A 25,648-nucleotide genomic window follows, 5' to 3' on the forward strand; every position below is an offset into this window, starting at 1 on the left:
CCGATGTTACAATTTACAAAACACAGCAAAAGAATGAGGAAGTTAAGAGAAGTTAACCAGTTTCATACAAACATTTGTTTTAAAAAAAAAAAAAAATTTCTGTGGTTAAACTGTATACACTATTTTATGAATGACCTCATGTCACTATACATGTTACTAAATTATGTACACAAACAATGGTGAGGCTGTGATAAGTGTTGTGATTCTTAGTGCATTCTTCTTCAGCATATTTAAAAAAGTATATATAAGCATATGAACATGAATTAATGCCATGTGATTTTGAATCATCACACGTTGCATCATACATCTATCCTGAACTACTCATAGAATAACAGTAACAAAACTGGTTGCCAAATCAGTAACTTTACTTTGATTTGATGCATTATGTATTTTGAAAAATACCATTTTGTAATTTAAATAAAAATTACAACAACAGTAAACACATTGTTTATAACACTCAGTTAAAGAATCTGATAATTTGTTCTCACTATTGTTATCATTGGCAGTCTAAGGCTGACAATACACACAGGGGAATTTTTTGAGCAATGTTGCTGGGCAACTTTTGGTATTTTGCTGTCAACGGGCATCCAGGTGAAACACAGGGCCCAAAACAGATCTAAAGAATAGGCCTACAGATAGAAATTTGTTACACATTCTCGGTGGAAAAGTGTTCAAGGAACATTGCTCAGAAAACGTTGCCTGGCAAAACTGCTTTAAGAGTTTATCATCTTAAAGGGAGTGTAATCTTAATTTAAAAACTTTTGCCCTCTAATATCATCTAAGAAAGTTTAATAAGTTCAGTCTATTATTTTATTCAGTTTTGTACCACACAGCAGTGATGCTGATGATAGGGTGTCTGGACTTGACAACGTTTAAAACTGAACAACCAGTAGATTAGAAACACTAAACAACTGAAAATGAAAGCAGACAGGTAGTAATTAAAAAGCATTCAGTTACCAGTCACTGTAATGAGAGTTTATTATAGGCTAACTCTCAACCATCACCGACTGTAAAATTAAAACATACCTTTTAAACGTTAAAGTTTAATTTACCTATTCGTATAATAATTTTAGGTCAAGACCAAAACCTTTTATCGCAGTTAATTAAGAAACTCTACGTATACTTACAAGCCGAGTCTATGTCCAAATGCCTGCTGATTCGACTTTCGCTTCACTGATTTTGCTCCTGTCAGTCAATGATCACGTGATCACAAAGGGGCGGGGCGTGTCATGGTTCAAGTTTCTGAACGTCTGTTCTTTCTTTCATATTACAGCGTTTCCAAGTTATTTTCAGTCATAATTTAATTTATTTAAAATCTTTGTTGTAGCATTTTATGTTATTTGTAGGAAAATAACATTTTGTTTCTGTTAGTGATTTAAAAAAAAAGTCTATAGCCTATAACAGATTAAAATAATTGTTAAAAAGTACACATTCCACAAATATGGTACTTTAAAAAATACTATTATTATTAACAACTAATTTAATCGTTGTTTTGCGAATAGCTTAATTTTCATACAAATCGCAAAATTACTCAAATCAGGGATTTGAACCCTGGGTTTTTAGACCAAAATAATATAATAGCTCATATAAAATTTAGTTTGACCGTCAACTATTTTTAAATCACTTCTTTAAATGACCACTTTTTAAACACTTTTTTCTTTGTTTGTTTATAGAATTTCAGGCCCTATTTGGTGGAAAGTGCCAGTATGCTCTAATCCAAATAAATTGATTGATTTAATCAATGATTTCCACACCACGCGCAATATGTAAGCTTTAACAGTACCCTATCTGTATGTAGCAGGCCTTTGAATTAATTCAATTACAGTGTTGGGGAAAGTTAATGCATTACAATATTGCATTACTTCATAAAAAGTAACTAATTTCGTTACTTAGTTACTTTTTATGGAAAGTAATGCATTACGTTACCTTTTCTCACCTGGACAGCAGTGTTGGAGAAAGTAATGCATTACATTACTTTTGCGTTGCTTTTTCTCACCTGGACAATAGCAGCGTTGGGGAAAGTTACTTTTAAATGTAATGCATTATAATACTGCGTTACTTCATAAAAAGTAACTAATTGTGTTACTTAGTTACTTTTTATGGAAAGGAATGTGTTACGTTACTTTTGTGTTACTTTTCTTCACCTGGACAGTAGCAGTGTTAGGGAAAGTTACTTTTAAATGTAATGCATTATAATATTGTGTCACTTCATAAAAAGTAACTAATTGCGTTACTTAGTTACTTTTTATTGAAAGTTAGGCGTTACGTTACTTTTGTGTTACTTTTTCTCACCTGGACAATAGCAGTGTTGGAGAAAGTAACTTTTAAATGTAATGCATTATAATATTGTGTTACTTAGTTACTTTTTATGGATTACAATATGCTATACAATATTGTGTTACCTCATAAAAAGTAACTAATTGTGTTAGTTACTTTTTATGGAAAGTAATGCATTACGTTACTTTTTCTCTCCTGGACTGGGCTGGTCTGCACCTTACTCCCCATTTTTCTCAACACTGGGACAGGAGAGCTGTCAGTGAATGAATAGAAAAACAAAGTAACTTGCGTTACGTATTTGAAAAAGTAACTCCTACATTTTCTTGTAAATGTAAAAGTAATGCGTAATGCTTTACTTAAAAAAGTAATCTGATTACGTAACTCGCGTTACTTGTAATGCGTTACCCCCAACACTGTAATAGAATGGAAATTAAATTAGATTTGAATATACTTCACTATCTCCGGACTGTCAGCAAGAGTTTGCACTCCAGTCTTTCAGACGCCCACCTGGTGTGAACCTGATGATGTAGGACTCCAATCAGAGCTGGAGTCCAGCCAAACCCAAACACCGCTGAGCTACTCCAAGAGGATGTGCGTATGCAGTCCTGAGCGCTTGATCAGACTGCACGGACAACACACTCTTGAGTCTTGGTAAAGACCATGAAGCCGAAATCTCTCGGTGTCCCACGGCTTGGCCTTTTTGAGGACGTCAGCGGTAGATACAGGCGGCAGGTCGATACCGGCGCACCGGAGCAGAGCCTCGGTCAACCGCTGGAGAAGAGGCCCAGAGATCTGCGTCTCACTTTACTACCGGAGAGATCACCATACGAGCCTTTAGTGGAAGACGACAGCCAACACAAGCTAAAGGAGGAAAAGAAAGCAAAAAAGAAAGAAAAGTATAAAAAATACAGAAAGGTAAGATATACTATATATATATTTGTTTTCATTAACTTTTCATTAATATTTACGGACTGTTGCTAATGGGATGCAGACAAACCCAAGCAGACCTTGTACGTTACTGGTAATATTGGCTAGTATAATTTACATTCCAACTGTTCCAGTGGTATTGGTAAATTTGTGATTTGTGGGTTGATTAATTTTATTTCCAGTTGTTGATTTTCAGTTGCACAAATTCGAGGGTACTTTGGCAATAAATTTCATTTTAATTTAAATTTCTCAAAATGATTTAAAATATCACAAACCTTTTCAGAATTTCAGAATAGTAGTGTCCTGGCTAGGAGTGACATTATACAACAGAGAACTGTCATGTGATATTCAGTAATGAAAAGATGCTTTCAAAACAAAATGTTTTTGCAATAACCAGATCATTATGATTATGAAATCATGTTCAGTTCCCATTTTAGTTGCTTTAAATAAAATAACCATATAAATTGTTATTTCCTGAACAAGCACATGACTTTTTCAGTGAGTTTGCTAACCCAGTGTTAGACTAGGTCAAAGATCAACGGGTAACCTGTCTGCCGTCTTAGACTGTTTCCTTTTCAGACTTAGCCGATTAAAACTGATAAGACTGTGAGTAAATAGAGTATCTTTAGTAAACTTGCCATCTCACTGTAATCCACTTAATATCTATAGCAGCACAATTTTTTTCCCAAAGCAACTACAAGTAGCTTGTTAAAGTTTGATGCTTTTTCAACAATACAAAGTGAAATAGAGGGCTTAGCAATAAGGATTCCATTAAGGATTATACTGCCATTTTCACTGACTTTCTCCAACCATAAATAGAACAGATTTGACATTTTTTAATATTTATTATATTTTTTAATAATGAATGTAGTTTACACATGTAGATTATGACATTACATTTAGTGAATTTTGTGCCTGTGTTTTTGGCCATATACAACAAGGGCTATGTAGCTAGAGAATTATTTGTGTTATTTTGGGAGGGAGAGGGTCGTTCAGATCACATAGTGTTCCATTGTCATGCGGCTTAAACTTCCTCCCACAGGATAAAGCAGTGCATCCTGTTTCTGACCTGTTGTCACACAGAGAGACAGCCACTAACGTAAAGCCACTAAACTTCATGCTGTTTACAGTTTATAATGATAAAGCCTAGTGTTCAATCCAGCTAAATTGTCTACTTGGAAATCCTTTAGCCATTTAAACCACTCAAAGTCTTAATTCTGTAACATTGCTGCTGGCACAGACTAAACTTCCTGGATCTGTGAATGAAGCCATGTCGCGTCACCCCACCCCACATAGAACTATATTGTGTTTCAATCCAGTTTAAATGATTTTGAAACTCCAAAGTATTGTGGAAATCTAACAGTCCAATCATTTTGAGTAATTATTACACTTTTTAAATGATTTATCTAAAAACAAAACCTACAATTGCAAATAATAAAGAATGAAACAATGAAATTATTTAAAATTGAAAATAAAAAAAAGCACCAAACGTACAGGGGAAATACAAACCAACAAGACAGAAGACAGCTGTTTTCTATTTGAATATATTTTAAAATGTAATTTGTTTCTGTGATCAAATTTTCAGCATCATTTCTCCATCTTGAGTAATTTTTTTCAGGATTCTTTGATTAATAGAAAGATCCAAAGATGAGCATTTATCTTAAACAAAAAGCTTTTGTGACATTAAACGATATTTTCTTTTTGAGCACCAAGTCAAAATATTACAATGATTTCTGAAGGATCGTGTGACTGGAGTAATGATGCTAAACATTCAGATTTGAAATCACAGGAAAAAATTACATTTTAAAGTATATTCAAATAGTGAAAATATTTTAAAATGTTACTGTTTTTGCTGTATTTTGGAAAAACATTAAAAAACATTAAAAATCTTACTGTTCAAAAACTTTTGACTGGTGGTGTATATGGTAATAAAAATACAGTATTTAATGAAAATAAAAATACAAACATTTGTTCTTTAAGCATTAAAACATTATGTTGTCATGCAGTACTTTAGTAGTAATTCTATTTTATTTAATGATGTAATTTGTTTAATAATTTAATATTCAGATATCATGTAATAAAAGAAAAACAAAGCTAATGTACTCTAAGAAGGGTTATTTAAAGTAATAGTTTTGCCCAAGACTATCCAAGCTGTAAAAGAGTTTGTTTCTTCTTTCAAACAGATTTGGAGAAATTTATCATTATGGACCGCCAATGGATCTTTTACAGTGAATGGGTGGATTCAGAATAAAAACCAAAACACCTCATAAAACATCACAATAATCCACAAGTGATCCAAACAAATCCAGTCCATCGATTAACATCTGTATGTTTGTACGAAACAAATCCATTATTAAGTGTTTTAACTACAAACTGTTGTTTCTGGCTGGAATACGAGCTCTCAGTCCAAAGTATTGCTTTCTCTAGCAAACAAGTCATCTTATCTGAATCAGGAGAGAAATATGCACAGCTCAAGGACCATTTGCATTTACACATTCCAAAACAGTTTTAAACAAATATGTCTGTGGATTTTCATGTGAGAGAACAATAGGGAATGTAGCCAGAGGGCTTTGAGCAAATTTGATCAATTCCTTTAGGACATTATATTGGTTGGCTAGAGTTAGATTCACTATGTGTGTAATTTTGCAACATTCTTTTTGTTTTACAGAACGTAGGAAAGGCTCTTCGCTACAGTTGGAAATGTCTGATGTTGGGTTTGCAGAACTTCACAGTGGGATATTCCACCCCTTATTCCGCCGCTTCCTCAGTTGTCCCAGATTTCCACCCGGGAGGAGCCTGGGGTTGAGACAGTCTGTGACCAACATTTATACTTCACTGTCGGCCTAAATATTTAAGGACAATTTAATACAGCACGTCCAGATGCTTATTGAGAATGGACTAACCTCAACCTGCCATGCTGTGAACTGTTAAATTGTTGTAAAAATCTGCTCTTCAGATTTGTATTAAAGTGGTTTCTACCTTGCATTTGACATTTAAAGCTGTAAGAAAGACTCTTTTACGCTCAGATATATCTGTATATATTTTACTTTGACTGAAAGAGAAGTTATATGAATTTCTGTACTTAAGTAATGAAATATTCCTGTATTATAGAACTAGTAGTTACTAGTAAGTTATAGTGATATGGTGACCTGAATTCATGTTATGTAGATGTAATGTTGACAAAGGTGAAAGTGCTTTCGACCTTTAAATGGAAGAGACATGTATGTTTATGCACTGTAAAGGGAATTAAATGCCTTCTGAAATGTTTTATGTGATTTAGTCCATTTCATGGACAAAAGAGAGGATTTGCTTGAAGAAGCTGAATGTTCTTAGAGAGCTGAAGTAAGAAAGAGTAAGAGTAAGTAAGTGTTTTCAAATGGTAATTAGGGCAAGAGCCTTAAAGACAAAGGATGGGATTATGAGAAAGCACAACAGGAAAAGACAATCTGGCACAGGGTGGAGAAATGGCCATGCCAAGACTTGTTTAATAGGGTTAGTGAAGCTGAGTATCTGTCATGCTTGTAACACCTGTTGAATTACAAGAAATGTGATACAAAGAAAAAAATATAAATAAATCCTGAGTGGGACTGTTTTGTCAATTTATTTAGTACATGAATAAATGTAAGATAATTCTTAAAAACTATGCAGTGTACTTCGATTTAGACTGTCCCTTATGAAAATTAGCCATGGTTTTATTATATTAAAATGTAGTAACATGTTTTTTGGCATATTGACTACCATTTGTATAACCACAGTTTCATTAAAAATACCATGGTTAAATTACAGTCAGTGTAGCAAAGCCATGGTTTATTTGTGGTCACCATAGTTTAACAGTGTTTTTTTTATTTGTAGTAAAACCATTTCATAAAAGGTAGAAATTACACTTCCAGTCAAAAGATTTTTTTTTCTCTTCTGAAGTCTCTTCTGCTCACCAAGCCTGCATTTATTTAATCCAAAATACAGCTAAAGCAGTTAAATTCTGAAGTATTTTTGCTATTTATAATAACTGCTTTCTATTTAAATATATTTTAAAATGTTATTTCTGTGATTAAAGCTACATTTTCCGCATCATTACTCCAGTCACATGATCCTTCAGAAATAATTCCAATATTCTGATTTGCTGATTTACAAAGAGTTTTGATTATTATTATTATTAATAATATTTTTATCACATATTTTTCAGTATTCTTTGATGAATAGAAAGATCCGAAGATCAGCATTTATCTAAAATAAAAAGCTTTTGCAACATTATACACTTTACCATTCAAAAGCTTGGAGTCAGTATATATATTAAAGATGTTAAGATGTCCACGTCAAAAAAAGTGAGTTTTTATGTTATAGAAAGCACATTAAATGTAAGCAAAGTGTCTACTTTTAAGGTTTCAAATACGTTTTTGGAGAATAAAATGTCCAAATTTGATTGAAATAATGTAACACTGTCATTCAGTGTAACACAATATTTATGTAAAAATTCTTATTCTGACTTTATTAAAATATATTAAATATTTAAATATATTAAAATACTATTAAAATATATAAAATAATATTTGGGGTGAAAGTAATTTGTCTTTTAATATGTCATAAATTGATTTTTGTTGTATATATGCCTGACAAGATTGTTACACTAAATGACATTTTAGTGGGTGTCTTTTGTAAATTAGGGGAAAATGTATGATATAAATTTTTTATTTAGAAAAAATATTTTTTTATATTTTTTTTGTAACAACAACAACAATGTAACAACAATGTAAAGCAGTATTACACTTATATATGTATATTATGTGTGTGTGTGTGTGTGTGTGTGTGTGTGTGTGTTATTTATATTATTATAGGAAATTATAGGAATTATTATTTTTATGTAGGAAGAATGCTTTAAATTGATCAAAAAAGATGATAAAGACATTTATAATGTTACAAAAGATTTCTATTTCAGATGAATGCTGTTCTTCTGAACTTTCTATTTATCAAAGAAACCTGAAAAAAATCTATTTAGCTGTTTTCAACATAATAATAAAAAAAATGTTTTTTGAGCAGCAAATCAGAATATTAGAATAATTTCTGAAGGATTCAGAAATTCAGCTCTGAAATCGCAGAATTAAATGACATTTTTAAAATAGTCAAATAGAATGCAGTTATTTTAAATATTAAAAATATTTCAAAATGATAATTGTTTTGCTGTACTTTGGATCAAATGCAGGCTTGGTGAGCAAAAGAAGCTAAACATTAAAAAACTTTTAACTGGTAGTGTATATCTGTAAAATATCACATCAAAAACATATATCCCGATTTGAATAGAAACAACGGTTTAAAAAATGAGAGCAAATGCAGTATTTTAGATCATTTTTGACAAACGTCTGATGAAGGAAACAGATGCTCTCATCCCTCCAGTGCAGCAGGTGACGCTGTTCAGCACTCAAGTCTCGTTGGTAACGTCACTCCGACCATCGAAGGAACGCGAGAAGACATCATGGCGGGATTAATGAAATCTGAAAGTGGTTTTGGAATCGAAACTGTCAGATTGAAAGTTATCTTAACTGCCGTGTTGTTTTTATTTCATTTATCTCAAACGTCAGGTAAGCAATAGATATGTCTTGATATATCATGTTTATATATATATATATATATATTGCTTTTAAATGATTTAGGACAAGTAAGAAAGCTAAGTGTTGTTAGCGTACTAAGTATGTACGTTAGCTGATGTAATGAGTTAAACCTGTGAGAAAAGATCTTTTTAAAATAACGAAATTAATATTTTATATCTCAGCCAGTTATTTTGTAGTAGAACCATTCCTTCACAAGAGATTGTTGATACATATTTAATACTTTAGACATAAAGCATTTTCCATAATAGCATATTTTAAATATAAACGACTCACAAAAAGTATGACTGTCTTTCTCCATCTTCCTGCAGGTACCACCCGTCCCATTATAGAAGTTAAAGATGGACAAGAAATCAAAGTACAAGCCGCACAACATTTTTGCTACAACAACTCAATTGTACCTGGGTGGAGGGAAACATGGACTAGAATACAGGTAGAGCACTTTTAGCTATGACTTTTGTCTGTTTCATTAGTGTTCACAGCCCCTTCTCCTTATTTGATTGACAGGTGAGAGTGTGGAGCACTACAAAACTAAAGGTGACGGTGGTTAATGATGAGCATGACCTAAAGGAGCTTGAGCATTTCAGCATCTGGAAACTCGTGCAGTACTTTGTTCGTGAACAGACCAATGAGACCACCGTGAGCATCAGTCTCTTTAACAACAAGACCTGTTTCAGAGTGGACCCTTCAGATTCCCGTACACTCTATACAGTGCAACCTAGTCGACGTGAGTCCAAAACTGTTCCAGTCACTATTCCAGACTGTTCCAGTCATGCCGTAAAGTCTTCATGCTCTAATATGATTAGGACTGGAAGATTGACATTGTTTTTCCTTCTATAGATTTTGACATCTACCTGTTTTTGGTTTTTCTGGCTGGACTGTTGCTGTTCTTTTTTGCAGACATTCTAAGCAGGTAATTGATGTTTATATACACTGCTGTTCAAAAGTTTTTAGAGTTTTTATGTTTTTAAAGAAGTTTCTCATGCTCTTCAAAGCTACGTTTATTTGATCACAAATACAGAAAAAAAAATAATATTGTGAAATATTATTACAATATTATATAACACTTTTTCTATTTGAATATACATTAAAATCTAATTTATTCCTGTGATGCAAAGGTAATTTTTTTATCAGCCATTACTACAGTCTTCAGTGTTACATGATCCTTCAGAAATCATTTTATTTCTGAATAATAAATAAATCTGATTTATTGTTGGAAACAGTTTTGCTGCTTAATATATTTTTGGAACATGTGATTTTAGGATTCTTTGATGAAAAAGAACAGCATTTATTTAAAATAAAAAAAAATTTTTCTAACAATATACACTACTGTTCAAATGTTTGGGGCCAGTAAATTGTAATCTTTTTTTGTTTTGTTTTGTTTTTTTGTTTTTTTTTAAAGAAATGAATGCTTTCATTCAGCAAGGATGCGTTAAGTTGATAAGAAGTGATAGCAAAGACGTATATTGTTAGAAAATATTTATATTTTGAGTAAATGCTGTTCTTTTTAATTTTTTATTCATCAAAGAATCCTGAAAAAGTATCACAGATTTCAAAAAAAATATTCAGCAGCACTGTTTCCAACATTGATAATAAATCAGCATTTTGGAATGATTTCTAAAGGATCATGTGACACTTAAGACTGGACTAATGGCTGATGAAAATTCAGCTTTGCATTACAGGAATAAATTCTATTTTAAATTTATATTAAAATAGAAACCATTGTTTTATATTGTAACAACTTTAACTGTAATAACAATATTACAGTTTTTTCCTGTATTCTTGACAGGAAATAAATGCAGCCTTGATCAGCATAAGAGACTACTAAAACAATCCTAGTCTTACTGATTGTACAATCCAAGTCTTACTGATTGTAAACTTCTGAACAGCAGTGTACAGTAAATAGTTCACCGAAAATTTTTAATTTGTTGATTTGTTGTTAATTATTTTGGGTAAACTTTTCCTTTGTTTTAAAAATTTTTATTAGTATTTTAGCCAATTCTGCTCTTTCTTTTCCTTGGTGTAGGCACAATTGGGTTGTTAGTTAGACGTAGTGTGTATAACACTCACACCTACTTGATTTGTCTTGTAGAAGTCAAGTTTTCTACTACTCTGCTGGCATGAGCACTGGAATGATTGCTTCCCTCATCATCCTCGTCTTTGTCATCAGCCGTTTTTTACCCAAGGTAGATTCTTTAAATTTGTTAATGTGTTTTAAACATTCTTCTCTCTACCACTGAACACCTTAGGATTTAGTTCGGCTTTGTGTAGCAGTTCTTCTTAAATGGTTAAGTTATTTTTAACATGTTTTTTTTCCTTGGCCTGTAGAAAAGCCCAGTCTATGTGCTGCTGATGGGCGGATGGTCTTTTTCTGTCTACATCATCCAGCTGGTGTTTAGGAATCTCCAAATCATTCTTAAAGATCACTGGCATCTGGCTATCGGTAAGCGAACCATCAAAAAAATTGTGGTGGTATTCAGGCCTGGGTCAGGTTGTAAAGTTTTAAAGGGAATTAAGACTTAAATGGCTTAATATAACGTAAATGTCTCTTACTGAAATATGTAGTACAAAACCCATGAAAGGTTTATTTTATTTAAAAAAAAAAAAAAAAACACACATTGTTTAATACACATTTTGGACTGTGGGGGTGCCATTATGATTTAAAATGTTTGCATTTGGTGAGCTACTGGTGCTACCTATTGCTATTTTTACAGCAACACAACTCGGAAAATAAAATACTAATACAATGACCACAGCTACTGAAAGAGCTTACAGGTGATGATGGATATAAGCGTAGGCTTAAACTAAATGTGGTACCATCAATTTTCCCCACAAGGAGTCTAAATGTCCCCGGATATCGAGTGAAATCCACGTTGAGAAACTCATTCAGTGGCCGCGGCGTCATGACAAGCATCGGCATGTTTACATCCTGCCAGGATGGCATCTAGCGTTTCTTGTCTCTGCCATTTGTAAGCTCTTTCAGTAGCTGTGGTCTACTAAAGGCCTCAAAGGCATCAGGGCTAAAGTGGAGAGAACAAAGACGTGAGTCCGAAATGAGTAGTTCACTTCCAGAACAAAAATGACCAGATAATGTACTCGCCCACTTGTCATCAAAGATGTTTATGTCTTTCTTTCTGCAGTCGTAAAGAAATTATGTTTTTTGAGGAAAACATTTCAGTATAATAGACTTTTATGGTGCCCCCGAGTTTGAACTTCCAAAATGCAGTTTAAATGCAGCTTCAAAGGGCTCTAAATGATTCCAGTCTAGAAATAAGGATCTTATCTAGTGAAACGATCTATTTTTTTTTTTTTAAATTACAATTTATATACTGTTTTTTTCTAGTTCAAGACAGTTGAAGAAGTCCCATCTCATTTTCTCCTCCAACTTCAAAATCATCCTACATTGCTGAAAAAGTACTGACCCAGTGTTTACAAAATGAACAAACCCTCTTTACAAAAAAGGCAAAACAACAATGTAGGACGATTTTGCAGGAGAAAATGAGATGGGAATTTTTAGACATACTCTAACTGTCTCAGAAAATAACAGAGTTCATGCAGAGGTTAAAAAGCATATAAATTGTAAACAAAATTTTGAAAATAACCAATCATTTCGCTAGATAAGACCCTTATTCCTCGGCTGGGATCATTTAGAGCCCTTTGAAGCTGCATTTAAACTGCATTTTGGAAGTTCAAACTCGGGGGCACCATAGACGTCCATTATATAGCGAGAAATTCTAAAATGTTTTTATCAAAAAACATTTTCTTTACGACTGAAAAAAGAAAGAAATGAACATCCAGGGTGACAAGGGAGCATTGTATCAGTCTTTTATTTTTAGAGTTGTATTGCTGTAAAAATGGCAACAGGTAGCACTAGTTGCTCACCGAGTGCAGCCATTTCTTGTCATCGAAATAATGGTGCCCACCATAATCCAAAATTTGTATAAAACGATGTGGATTTTAAAATAACGTAAATCTTTCATGTGTTTTTTTTTTTTTAGTACATATTTAAGTAAGAGACATCATTTGTTATATTAAGCCATACAAGTCTTAATACCCGCGGTTCCATTTAAAAAGATTTTTTTATTTAGATCAAAAAAATAAAATAAAATATTTTTTTTTTATATTAGTTGATGACTGTTCTTTTTCATATGTAATTTCAGGTTATTCCATTGTGGTCGGGTTCATCAGTTTTGCAGTGTGTTACCGCTATGGCCCCCTAGTGGATCAGAGAAGTATCAACATCCTGTCCTGGACACTGCAGATATTCGGCCTTCTGCTGGTGTACGCTGGCATTCAGGTCCAGCAAGTGGCTCTGGCCATCATGATAGCTGCATTCTGCTCCAAGAACCTAGAGTACCCTTTTACCAAGGCCTTCATGCTTTATCAGTGAGTATATAACTTTACCAAATGTTGTTCAAATACATGTTGAGCAATGTAGTCACTGTCTACTTGCTGAATAAATGCTGTGAAGGAAGCTGAAGCCAAAGAAACTTGAGCCACGCCGTCTGCTGACAGAAGAGGAGTATCAGAGACAGTCGGAAATGGAGACTCAGAAAGCTCTAGAAGAGTTAAGGACATACTGCAGCAGTCCTGAATTTAACACCTGGAAGACAGTTTCCAGGCTCCAGTCTCCTAAAAGGTATGAGAGGATACTTTAGAAACGAATAAGTAGTGTTAATAAAATTATCAGAGAGCTTTCTGACCCTGCTTAGACAGCAATGCAACCGACAGTCAAGTCCCAGAAAAGTAGTAAGGACATCATTAAAATAGCTCTTGTGACATCAGTTCTTCAAATGTATTTTTTATGAAGCTACGAGAATACTTTTTCTCAGTTTTGATCATATTGTTTATTACTTTGTCTGCACTTAGGTTTGCAGACTTCATTGAGGGTTCTCCACACCTGCTGTCCAATGAGGTGTCAGTTCACACACAGGAGTACGGGCTGGGCGGATCGTTCTTTGAGGATGAGCTGTTCTCCACTGATGAGGAAAATCAGGTCGAGGAAGAGGATGGCTGGGAGACGGACGATGATGTGAAGCCAAATGTGACATCGCCACGACTCAACAACTCACGGGTGAAATGACCGATGACGGTGTTTGAAAATATTTAATTTAAGCAGATCTGAGATCTGTTCATGTGTAGCATTTACTGTTCTTCTGTAGGTGTCTGTTGGAGGTTTTCATTCGTGACTTCAGTCTCTCATGATGGACTATTAACAGTGAAAATGCTTTGTTGTTTTCATGGCTCGTGAGAAAGGCCAAGAGTTGTTTCAATTTATTTTTCTTATGATCGGTTTTTATTTGTCTTTTATTCATTTGTCTCTGGGTTTAAGTTAGACTTCCTGTGTCAGCAGGGAACTGTGAACGCTGTGCTGTTACATGGACTGTATTTTATGTTTTGTTTTTAAGTTTATACTACTAAATCAGTGAATCAGAAGAGGCACATACGTTATACAGCTTTCTGTGGCCGTTGACTGAGCTGTAAGTCTGTTTATGGTAAAAGGATTATTTTTTTATGAATCAGCAATAAAAGAAGAGTAATACATACAGTGTGTTTTTATGTATTGACATTACTTTGTAAGCCAATAAATATGGTCTCTTATCAAATTCAAAAATGAAAGGGGAAATCTAATGCTCTTTCATGCATTAGAAAGTATTAGTGTTTTTGGAGTTGTGCAAGTGTGTTTGTTCCCGGATTTTCGGTGACAAATGTTTTATAAGAAAATTAAATCAAATTTAAATCAACGGTTTTGTTCCTGTTTTATGTCAATGTCACAGCTTGCAGACAATTGTTATGGAAAAGTTTTGCGTGCTCATGGCTCTTTAGCTCCGCCCACAGCACGCCTCCAGGAGCTCCTGTGATTTTGGAAAAAAAGAAGTACAGCTGTATCTGTCTTCTATAAACCTGCTAAAACTAAAGACTCTTTAGAGATATGAGGGATGTAGAATTACTCTGTTCACCTTAATCTTCAATGCAAAAGTAACCCTATATGGGTCAGACTTCCGGTTCATTAGCCGCTATAGAGAAATAACAGAAGAATAACAACGTGCAGTAAATGGTAAAACTCTTTGAACTACAAACTAGTGTGTTCATGATAGAGATAATACAGTCGTGGCCAAAAGTTTTGAGAATGACACAAATATTAGTTTTCACAAAGTTTGCTGCTCAACTGCTTTTAGATCTTTGTTTCAGTTGTTTCTGTGATGTACTGAAATATAATTACAAGCACTTCATACGTTTCAAAGGCTTTTATCGACAATTACAAGACATTTATGCAAAGAGTCAGTATTTGCAGTGTTGGCCCTTCTTTTTCAGGACCTTTGCAATTCGACTGGGCATGCTCTCAATCAACTTCTGGGCCAAATCCTGACTGATAGCAACCCATTCTTTCATAATCACTTCTTGGAGTTTGTCAGAATTAGTGGGTTTTTGTTTGTCCACCCGCCTCTTGAGGATTGACCACAAGTTCTCAATGGGATTAAGATCTGGGGAGTTTCCAGGCCATGGACCCAAAATTTCAACGTTTTGGTCCCCGAGCCACTTAGTTATCACTTTTGCCTTATGGCACGGTGCTCCATCGTGCTGGAAAATGCATTGTTCTTCACCAAACTGTTGTTGGATTGTTGGAAGAAGTTGCTGTTGGAGGGTGTTTTGGTACCATTCTTTATTCATGGCTGTGTTTTTGGGCAAAATTGTGAGTGAGCCCACTCCCTTGGATGAGAAGCAACCCCACACATGAATGGTCTCAGGATGCTTTACTGTTGGCATGACACAGGACTGATGGTAGCGCTCACCTTTTCTTCTCCGGACAAGCCTTTTTCCAGATGCCCCAAACAATCGGAAAGAGGCGTCATCGGAGAATATGACTTTGCCCCAGTCCTCAGCAGTCCATTCGCCATATTTTTGCAGAAGATCAATCTGTCCCTGATGGTTTTTTTTGGACAGAAGTGGCTTCTTTGCTGCCCTTCTTGACACCAGGCCATCTTCCAAAAGTCTTGGCCTCACTGTGCGTGCAGATGCGCTCACACCTGCCTGCTGCCATTCCTGAGCAAGCTCTGCACTGGTGGCACTCCGATCCCGCAGCTGAATCCTCTTTAGGAGACGATCCTGGCGCTTGCTGCACTTTCTTGGACGCCCTGAAGCCTTCTTAACAATGCAGTGGAAAGTTTTTTTCGGGATTAAGTTAATTTTCATGGCAAAGAAGGACTATGCAATTCATCTGATCACTCTTCATAACATTCTGGAGTATATGCAAATTGCTATTCTAAAAACTTAAGCAGCAACTTTTCCAATTTCCAATATTTATGTAATTCTCAAAACTTTTGGCCACGACTGTACATACAATAACATGGTAAGACACACCAATTTCTATATCAAGCAGTAGAACAAGATGTTTTGTGCAGCTGAAAATAGTTGGATGCCAATGTGATGGAAGCCAGATACTTAAAATTTGCAAATGGCCGCACACACTCTTACTGCAAAAATAAGGTAGGTGATTAGATTAACATGAGATTGTCAGAAACTGTGTAAACCTTTTAAATACGTCTTTGTAGTGACCACTTGGTGGCAGCATAAATTAAGATTTTACATGTCAACATAAACTGTTCATTGATACTGGCACTTTTTTAGAAAGAGGAGATTTAGCATTGGGATGGATGTCCTTAAAGAATGTACCAAAATGCATCAGGAGCTTTCAGCACTGCTTTATTTGCAACTTTGAAATTCTTTAAGGACAAAACACGTTTAACATAACTTATTATTGTCATCATCTATAGATGTGGCCCACAATATTTTCATATTTAATTTTCTCCAAAAATATGACATTTCATCTATTCAAGAGCATTGTTAAAATTAACATTTTGTGTCCACATATATTTCTTTGCTTTGCAAAGAAAAACCACAACTGTAACGCAGTAAGACTTTTATAAATACAAAAATCATTATGAAAATATATACTGGCACCCTAGTTGTAATATATGGTAGAACAACCTTTAGACAATAAAACTAATTAATAGTGCTGCTGTCAAACCTATTAATTGCGTCCAAAAAAATTGTGTACTGTGTATATTTATATATAAATACACAAACATAAATGTATTCATATTTATATATGATTTATATAATATAAATATATATTACATTTATTTCTTAAATATATACGTGTGTGTGTGTGTGTGTGTATATATATATATATATATATATATATATATATATATATAGGCCTATATATATACATACATCAAAAGTTTCCATACACCTTGCAGAATCTGCAAAATGTTAATTATTTTGCCAAAATAAGAGGGATTATACAAAATGCATGTTATTTTTTTATTTAGTACTGACCTGAATAAGATATTTTATATAAAAGACTTTTACATATAGTCCACAAGAGAAAATAATAGTTGAATTAATAAAAATAGCCCTGTTCAAAAGTTGACATATTGACTATTACAGAAGGTTCAAATGCTCACTGATGCTCTAGAAGGAAAAATTACACATTAAGAGCCATGGGGTTAAAACTTGGTTTACAAAAATGCTGAAAAACCCAAGAATTTGTGGGACCTGAAGTATTTTTCTGAAGCGGGCAGTTTAACTGTTCAAGACAAACAAAGGGCTCATTTCTTGTGTGGACTATATGTAAACGTCTTTTATGTGAAATATCTTACTCATCTTAGCACTAAATAAAAAAATATTTTGTCAAATAATGAACATTTTGCAGACTCTGCAGAGTGTATGTAAACTTTTGACCTCAACTGTTGACATAAAGATACTTAGCATACGCACATATGTTATGAAAAAAAAATTGTTATTTTGGATGCGATTAATCGCGATTAATCGATTTGACAGCACTACCATTAATTTATTTATTTATTGGTCATTCCAACACGCAGTGGAATTGTTCGCAAAACGTTTGTAATGAAGAAACAACATTAGGTAGGATTAAAAACTATATTTCAGAACTTTTGCTATGTAAGGAGGAACCCAAATGTTTTTTGCAGGAGGGAAAAACATTGAAATTTTCCTCCCTAACTTATTTTTTTCTAACACCATATTAGAAGCATTGTAAACATTTACATTTCCATCTTTCAACAGTTTCCTCTGCAATAAGAAACAAAAAATAATAACAAGGTTCCCCTAAAATCATTTTCACTTTTGTTCTTGTCTCTTTGTTCTTGTCTTGTTTTTATTATTGCTGACGCTTCTACATTCACCTCTCCAGTAAGTGAATCAGTAAAAATACTAAGTCATTCCGCAGCCATCAGCAGAACAAGACGCAGTCCCTCTTTAACCACTGTTTTACGGCTGATCACCTTTTGGTTTTCTTTATACAAATGCTGTGGTTTGGCTGACCTTCATCGATCAGTGCAGACCTTTCTTATAGCAGGTTTCGGAACAGGAACACGAAGAAAGCAGAATTGCGAGAAACAGCAGAAGCATTGTCAGTTCTGTCACCGCGCCTGTCAGGAATCCCGTCTCAGCGTTTGGTTTTGGATTCGACCGGCTTTGAAATTCTGAATCTAAAGTTGCGGGCAAAAGCAGCTGTCACATCCTTCCTTGTTGCTGTTCTTCCTCTGTCTGCAGCTCATGCAAATGCTGTTTGCATTCCAGCGGTGAGATCAGCGGTGGTCCCCGAGTCAGAAGCACATGATTCCTCAGTATTCTAGCACACAGAGCCAGAATACCATTTGCATGTGCATCCGTGGTAAATAGACAGCGGGTGTTACATATGCTACGCAAATCGGTGGCATGGTGGGCCGAGGACACTATTCCCCTCCTCCTACCTCTTCCCTGAAATGCAGTTGGGAGACACCTGAACCTGTAGGTGGGGATTCCCGTGCAACTATCGGCTTATCGCAGTCGCTGGGCTTGCCCCGTCCGCGTGTAGGTGTGTAACATGTAAAACTCACGGATTTCCCCCTGTACACCTTCACAATTTATCCAAATGCGCATCCAGTATAATCGAGCTGACAAAGAGCCGAGTCTGTGCGTATGTGTACAACTTGTGTTTGTTTAGCTTCCGCGTGGCTCATTCTTCACCTCTTCCTTGTTCACCTGCGTGGTTTGTTGTTATCCAATAGGTCAGAGGCGAGGATTCCCACGTTCATCTGCATGTGGTTAGACTGATCCTGTAGTATTATGATTGCTTCATATGATTTACATCCTTCCTCGTGACATGATGCAATTCATGCCATTCTGTCTGAGTATCAGACTTTAATGTCGTGCTCATTACATGCTTATCATTATCAGGGGCGCCGCTAAGGGGGGGTAAGTTAGGACAATTCTAAGGGCCCACGCCTTTTAGGGGCCCCCAAAGATCTGCTTTTGTGTGGTAGGGGGGGCCCAACCTCATATTTTGTCATAGGGCCCAAAATTGCGAGCGGCGCCCCTGATCATTATAGAATAAACACCGGTGGCTGAGCAATGATGACCATATAGGCTACTCCCACACATTCAACTGTAAATGTAATATCTTTGATATATCGGTCAAACGTTTACACAGAATCTGTAAAATGTTGATTATTCATACACAATGCATGTTATTTTTTATTTAGTACCACCCTGGATTATAAGATATTTCACACAAAAGACCTTTACATATAGTCCACAAGAGAATATAATTGAATTTAGTAAGATTCTTAATACTGTGATGTTACCTGAATGATCCACAGCTGTTTTTTTTTTTTTTTTTTTTTTTTTAGTGATAGTTGTTCATCAGCTGTTCTTCAGAAAAATCCTTCAGGTCCCACAAATTCTTTGGTTTTTCTGCATTTTTGTGTATTTGAACCCTTTCCAACAATGTTGTATGATTTTGAGAGCATGCAGTCATATTCAACTTCAAAAAGAAACACGTTTTGAATGAAGATGCGCACAATTTTCTTATTTTACTATAAATATTATGTTTTTTCTTTTAATTTTGTACTGCCCTTCAGAAGCTACAGGAGATAAGTACATGTCATCCAGAAGACAAAATAAGTTAAATTTACCCCTTAATTCAAAATGTTTTCACCCCTCAGCTCTTAATGCATTGTGTTTCCTTCTGAAGCATCAGTGAGCATTTGAACCTTCTGTAATAGTTGCATATGAGTCCCTCAGTTGTCCTCAGTGTGAAAAGATGGATCCTAAAATCATACAGTAATTGTTGGAAAGGGTCAAATACACAAAAATGCTTTAAAAAAAAAAACCAAAGAATCTGTGGGACCTAAATGACTTTTCTGAAGAACAGTAGGCAGTTTAACTGTTCAGGACAAACAAGGGACTCATGAACAACTTTAACTATAAAAAACACATGTGGATCATTCAGATAACAACACAGTATTAAGAATCAAGCAAACTGTGTCTTTTTTTTTAATTGAACTATTATTTTCTCTTAGTACTAAATAAAAAATAACATGCATTTTGTATGATCCCTCTGATTTTGGTAAAATAATTAACATTTTGCAGATTCTGCAAGGTGTATGTAAACTTTTGACCTCAACTAGATTGATGTATATGTCCAAATGTATGTATATTAGTCCAAATGACTGATAAGTTATCTTGTGCAAGAGCCATTTTAATTATACCAGTGCAACACAATACAACTGAGTTGGGGAAAAAAGCTGAACACACTAAACTGGATATTTGATGCTGAAACGTTATATTGTGACAGTATGGGGTCCAAATGTAACAATTTTTCATCACAAATTTTAACAAAACTTTATACATCAGAATGTCACAATATTTGGTTTAAATGCGCTGTATGATCTCTACAACTTTGTGTTAAAACCTGATAACCGTGATCTCCGGCATTACTTGAGACTGATCCAAAAACCATCTTATCAACATCTGACCATCTGTACGTCTTTCACATAAAAAAGGAACATGGAAAAGCAGTAGTGCAGAATATACTATTTCTTTTGTCATTTTACATTCTAATGTTTTATTTTGAAACATTCTAAAACTTTCCAGCTTTAAATTAGGTTTTAAATACTACATTTTCAATGTGGTCTCAGACTTTTGTTCCCCACTGTGCATACTTTCACTTTTGTATTGCGAACAAACATGATCCATGCAGACAAGTACATTTTAAAAATCTGTAATAATAATGTATGTGCACTATGGCAATTGCTTCAAATTGGAAGGTTTCATGATATGACAACAAATGAAATAAATACAGGAATTCAAAGAAATCTAATATTAGCCAGCACTCCACAAGAAACTTAAGCAATGAACTTTAAGAGAGCACTTTAAGATTGTTTATCATATCACATTCATACATTGTCACAGATCATTGTTTTGCTTTTTTGAAGCAAATGAAATGAAAAATGCGATTAGAATTCAAATTAAAATAAGTTTTTCTTAATAATTCAACATAAGTTATTTACTGCAGTTGTGACATGTTGTATATATACTAGAACACTGACAAAAAAAACTGAATATTATAACTCAGCACTATCATTTTTTGACCCCACAGTAACAGAGCATGTAGTGAAAAATAGGTTTACGCAAAGTGAACCTTAAAAGAATAGTTCACTCAAAAATGAAATTTTTGTCATTAATTACTCACCTTCATGTTGTTCCAAACTTGTAAGACCTTTGTTCATCTTCGCAACACAAATTAAGATTTTTACTGAAATCCAAAAGCTTTCTGACCCTGCAACTACCACATCAGCGAAGACTGATGCAGAAGAGAAGAAATTGTTGAATCAGGTCCTTATTTTTGTTTTGTTTGTGCATAAAAAGTATTCTTGTAGCTTTATAAAATTAAGGTTGAACCACTGATGTCACATGGACTATTTTAATGATGTCCTTACTACCTTTCTGGGCCTTGAACGTGTCAGTTGCGTTAGTGTCTATGCAAGGTCAGAAAGCTCTCGGATTTCATCAAAAATATCTTAATTTCTTACAGGTTTGGAACGACATGAGGGTGCATAACTGGCACATTGTCTGGTGCAATGCAGACGAAAACGTCCTTGAATGTGATGAATCTTGAAATTATAATGGGAGATCTAGAGATTACGATGAAGTGAAATTACAGACATGAGACAGGATTTAAAAAAAAGAAATTCCACAGATCGAATAAACCTGAGCATGGAAGGCCTTTTTTTAAATGGTGTACTTCAGTCCAGTGCAGTTTCAGTTCCTTAAGGCCTTACGGCTTTAGACCAAGGAAGCACCATATGGAGAATAAAGGAACTTCAGTCATCTCATCTCATCTCCATGATGCTACATCCCATCCACAAGTGGGCTGAAGTGTCATATCAGTATTTGTTTATACCAAACAGACGAACTCCATGAAACTGAGGCAACTTGGGAAGGAGGACACTTAGTAGTGAGCCTGTGTTTACTAGGAAGTGAGTAGTATCATATTTGGTGTAGAAGCTGGCCAAGATGTACCTATAAAAAAAAAACGGCATTTAATTAACAAAGTAAAAGACTATATATAATTAAGATAAAATAACTGATATAAATAGTAACACTTTACAGTAAGGTGTCATTTGTTAACATTCGTTAATGTATTAACTAACATAATGAACAATACATTTATTAGACGATTTTTTCATCTTTTTATAATGTTAGTCAATGACAAAAATACAGTCGTTCATTGTTTATTCATGTTAGTCACAGTGCATTAACTAATGTTAACAAACACAACTTGTAATTTTAATAATGCATTAGTAAATGCTGAAATTTAACTTTAAGATTAATAAACGCTGTAGTATTGTTCATTCTTTGTTCATGTTAACTAATGAACCTTACTGTAAAGTGTTACCAAATAAATATTATATAATTATACAAATCGAATAAGATATAACAGAATATAAATTAAATAAAAGTTTGTAAAGAATTGTAATAAGTAATTTCAAATGATTGTAATTGATTATAGGAAAAAGTAGTAAAGCCATTCTATTGAGGACATATGGTCCTATTTCTGTCACTTACTACAGAAATATGAATATGACTCACAGTATAATAGGCGAGATGGTGAGGAACTTTCTTGATGCTGTGAACTGGACACCGTAGTCCATCTGCTCCCAGTGAGTGAGCAAACGTGCCTTGCCTTGGTCTGGCGTCTCAAACGGCGTGCCTTTGACGGTATGTAAAAACAGATACATCGCCTAATCGGCAGAGAAGTGAGTTAACACACGGCCACTGAACCGAGAATACAACGATTACATGTTTATTCTACAATTACTGAAGCTTGACATGGCTTTATTAATTTGACTAATTACCAATGTGTTATTTAGCTGATGCTTTTATTATTGCTTTAGTATTCCATCAAGAATAGACAATGGGGGTGAGTAAATTATTACAGAATTTTTCTTTTTGGGTGAACTATCCCTTTAAGAGTGAATAGTGCACCTAAATTTGAAAATGAGCTGATTACTGATTATCACCCTGAGGCCATCCAAGATGTACAGTTGAGGTCAAAAGTTTACATACACCTTGAAGAATCTGCTAAATGTTAATTATTTTACTAAAATAAGAGGGATCATACAAAGTGCGTGGTATTTTATTATTTAATACTGACCTGAATAAGATATTTCACATGAAAGATATTTACATATATATAGTCCACAAGAGAAATGTTCAAAAGTTGACGTACTCTTAATACTGAATGATCCACAGCTGTGTGTGTGTGTGTGTGTGTGTTTTTGTTTGTTTGTTTAGTGATATTTGTTCATGAGTCCCTTGTTTGTCCTGAACAGTTAAACTGTCTGCTGTTCTTCAGAAAAACCATTCAGGTCCCTGAAATTCTTTGGTTTTTCAGCATTTTTGTGTATTTGAAACCTTTCCAACATACTATGTGATTTTGAGATTCATCTTTTCACACTGAGGACAACTGAGGGACTCATATGCAACTACTACAAATGGTTCAAATGCTCACTGATGCTTTAGAAGGAAACACGATGCATTAAGAGCTTTTTGAATTTGAAGATTGTAAAACAGAAAGGTTCTTTAGATGTTAAAAGGTTCTTTATGGAACCATTTAGACAAAAAGTTTCTTCTATGGCATCGTAAAGCACCTTTATTTTTGAGTGTAGGTATCTTACGTAGCTTCTGAAGGGCAGTACTAAATGGAAAAATATGATATTTAGGCAAAATATGAAAAATGTACACATCTTAATTTTTTTTCAAACGTTTACACCCCTGGCTCTAAATGCATCGTTTTCCTTTCTGGAGGATCAGTGAGCGATCAGTGAGCGTTTTAACCTTCTGTGATAGCTGCATATAAGTCCCTCAAGTACAGTACCCAAAAATGCTGCAAACCCAAATAATATGTGGGATCTGAAGGATTTTTCTAAAGAACAGCAGGCAGTTTAGCTGTTCAGGGCAAACAATTGACTCTTGAATAACTATCACAAAAAAAAGGTAACAAAACAGTATTAAGAAGTGTATGTAATAGGTCATCTTTATAAATTCAGCTATTATTTTCTCTTGCGGACTGTGTGTAAAATATCTTATTCAGGTCAGTACTAAATAAAAAAAACAACATGCATTTTGTATGATCCCTCTTATTTTGGTAAAATAACATTTAACAGAGTCTGCAACATGTATGTAAACTTTTGACCTCAACTAATGAACTGATGAAATGTGATGTTTATATCAGCTGTTTGGACTCTTATTCTGACGGCACCCATTCATTGCTCAGGATCCACTAGTAGTGAGCAGCTGATAAATTGATACATTTTCCCAAATCTGTTCAGACAAAGAAACAAACTCATCTACATCTTGGACGACCTGAGGGTGAGTAAACCATAAACACATTTTCATTTTCAGGTGAGTTATTCCTTTAAAGACTTCTTGCATGGACTGACCAGGTTGTGTATGACATTGGTAAGCGTCCACACCACAGGCACACTTAAGAAAGGGATGCTGAGTAGGACTACATGCAGGGCAGTGGTGAGCAGCAGATAGGCCAGCCAGATCCCCCGGCTGTTCATCACCCGCGTGTTTGGGTTCACCTCGCTGTGAGCAACGCCCACATTCATCCTGCACAAAAACAACAGCCGTAATATGCTTAATGCAAACATCCAAAGCCATTAAAAAAACAAATAAGGTTGCCCTTTAACAGAGACCACACTCTTTACAATGAGACGTGCGTTTTTACAATTGCATAACATTAACCTCTGACGACGATAACTTGTTTGTTTTTGGTTGTTTATTTAAGTGTGTATACGACCGACCACGTCTAATATGTACTTTGCGGGATGTTTATGCGTAGTATGTACGACATTCATTGAAAATTTATCATCCGAACACTGTTAGCTATCCGGCTAGTGGATTCAAGACAAGTTCAGTCGCTGCTGATAAAAGCTGAAGATAAGGCGACATGAAAAAGAGTCACGTTTGAAGCGCAAAGAAAGCAAGTAATGAAAACAGCTCAAAATGCAAGTTTAAATGCATTAAATAGTGTAAATAAAGAACTAATGTTGTCATATGACAGCCACCCACCTTGCGAAGTAACCAGGAAATAGAGAGTCTGCGGCTGTGTTAGAAAACCTAGCGAGCTACCTACGTAGGCAGCATCCTAATGACGATGTCATGCCTTATGTCGATGTCTAGATAAGCAGCGTACTAGGTTTGAAACACAGCCGTAGACTCGCTCCGCCCTTGGACCATTGCTACAACGAGGAATTAAAATGTATTTTACTTTATTCTTTGTTTTATTTGAAATTATATTATATGGGTATTTTTCTGTAAGAGTTATATACGTGTACATTTTATTATATCTCCACAAGTACTGATATTGAGGTTTTACATTTGATAAATTAAACGTTTAACATTTAATATCTATATACCTGGACCATTGATATTCTGAATAAATACTTTTTCCATTGATGTATGGTTTGTTATGAGTGGAC

The 25,648-nt window shown here is 34.6% G+C and overlaps 3 protein-coding genes across 3 annotated transcripts; 2 read left to right on the forward strand and 1 right to left on the reverse strand.

The window, feature by feature from the left end:
- The first annotated feature begins 2,833 nt into the window (after window positions 1-2,833).
- On the forward strand, window positions 2,834-6,472 carry LOC141291049 (required for drug-induced death protein 1). Its single transcript, XM_073823217.1, has 2 exons — window positions 2,834-3,192; window positions 5,873-6,472. Exons 1-2 carry the CDS (start codon window positions 2,938-2,940, stop codon window positions 6,008-6,010), a joined length of 393 nt encoding a protein of 130 aa, XP_073679318.1. The 5' UTR covers window positions 2,834-2,937; the 3' UTR covers window positions 6,011-6,472.
- Window positions 6,473-8,645: 2,173 nt separating this feature from the next.
- On the forward strand, window positions 8,646-14,548 carry nemp1 (nuclear envelope integral membrane protein 1). The gene is made up of 9 exons (XM_073823539.1): window positions 8,646-8,777; window positions 9,116-9,237; window positions 9,312-9,531; window positions 9,645-9,717; window positions 10,897-10,990; window positions 11,133-11,247; window positions 12,965-13,190; window positions 13,276-13,443; window positions 13,674-14,548. The coding sequence occupies exons 1-9, from the start codon at window positions 8,672-8,674 to the stop codon at window positions 13,885-13,887; spliced, it is 1,338 nt and encodes a 445-aa protein (XP_073679640.1). The 5' UTR covers window positions 8,646-8,671; the 3' UTR covers window positions 13,888-14,548.
- Window positions 14,549-20,334: 5,786 nt separating this feature from the next.
- ormdl2 (ORMDL sphingolipid biosynthesis regulator 2) lies at window positions 20,335-25,332 on the reverse strand. The gene is made up of 4 exons (XM_073823271.1): window positions 25,239-25,332; window positions 24,602-24,776; window positions 22,749-22,900; window positions 20,335-22,178 (listed from the first exon to the last, which is right to left on the reverse strand). Exons 2-4 carry the CDS (start codon window positions 24,773-24,775, stop codon window positions 22,043-22,045), a joined length of 462 nt encoding a protein of 153 aa, XP_073679372.1. The 5' UTR covers window position 24,776; window positions 25,239-25,332; the 3' UTR covers window positions 20,335-22,042.
- Between the last annotated feature and the right edge of the window lie 316 nt (window positions 25,333-25,648).

The sequence above is a fragment of the Garra rufa genome, chromosome 18 (assembly GCF_049309525.1).
Source record: "Garra rufa chromosome 18, GarRuf1.0, whole genome shotgun sequence".
Taxonomy (NCBI): Eukaryota; Metazoa; Chordata; class Actinopteri; order Cypriniformes; family Cyprinidae; genus Garra; species Garra rufa.

Excerpts from the sequence above, each read along its gene's own strand:
- LOC141291049 (XM_073823217.1), top strand. The coding sequence starts at position 2,938 with ATGAAGCCGAAATCTCTCGGTGTCCCACGGCTTGGCCTTTTTGAGGAC. Across the intron at positions 3,193-5,872 it reads AGTATAAAAAATACAGAAAG|AACGTAGGAAAGGCTCTTCG; the intron begins GTAAGATATACT and ends TTTGTTTTACAG.
- nemp1 (XM_073823539.1), top strand. The coding sequence starts at position 8,672 with ATGGCGGGATTAATGAAATCTGAAAGTGGTTTTGGAATCGAAACTGTC. Across the intron at positions 8,778-9,115 it reads TCATTTATCTCAAACGTCAG|GTACCACCCGTCCCATTATA; the intron begins GTAAGCAATAGA and ends ATCTTCCTGCAG. Across the intron at positions 11,248-12,964 it reads TCACTGGCATCTGGCTATCG|GTTATTCCATTGTGGTCGGG; the intron begins GTAAGCGAACCA and ends ATGTAATTTCAG.
- ormdl2 (XM_073823271.1), bottom strand. The coding sequence starts at position 24,775 with ATGAATGTGGGCGTTGCTCACAGCGAGGTGAACCCAAACACGCGGGTG. Across the intron at positions 22,901-24,601 it reads CCAATGTCATACACAACCTG|GCGATGTATCTGTTTTTACA; the intron begins GTCAGTCCATGC and ends TCTGCCGATTAG. Across the intron at positions 22,179-22,748 it reads ACCATCTCGCCTATTATACT|GTACATCTTGGCCAGCTTCT; the intron begins GTGAGTCATATT and ends TTTTTTTTATAG.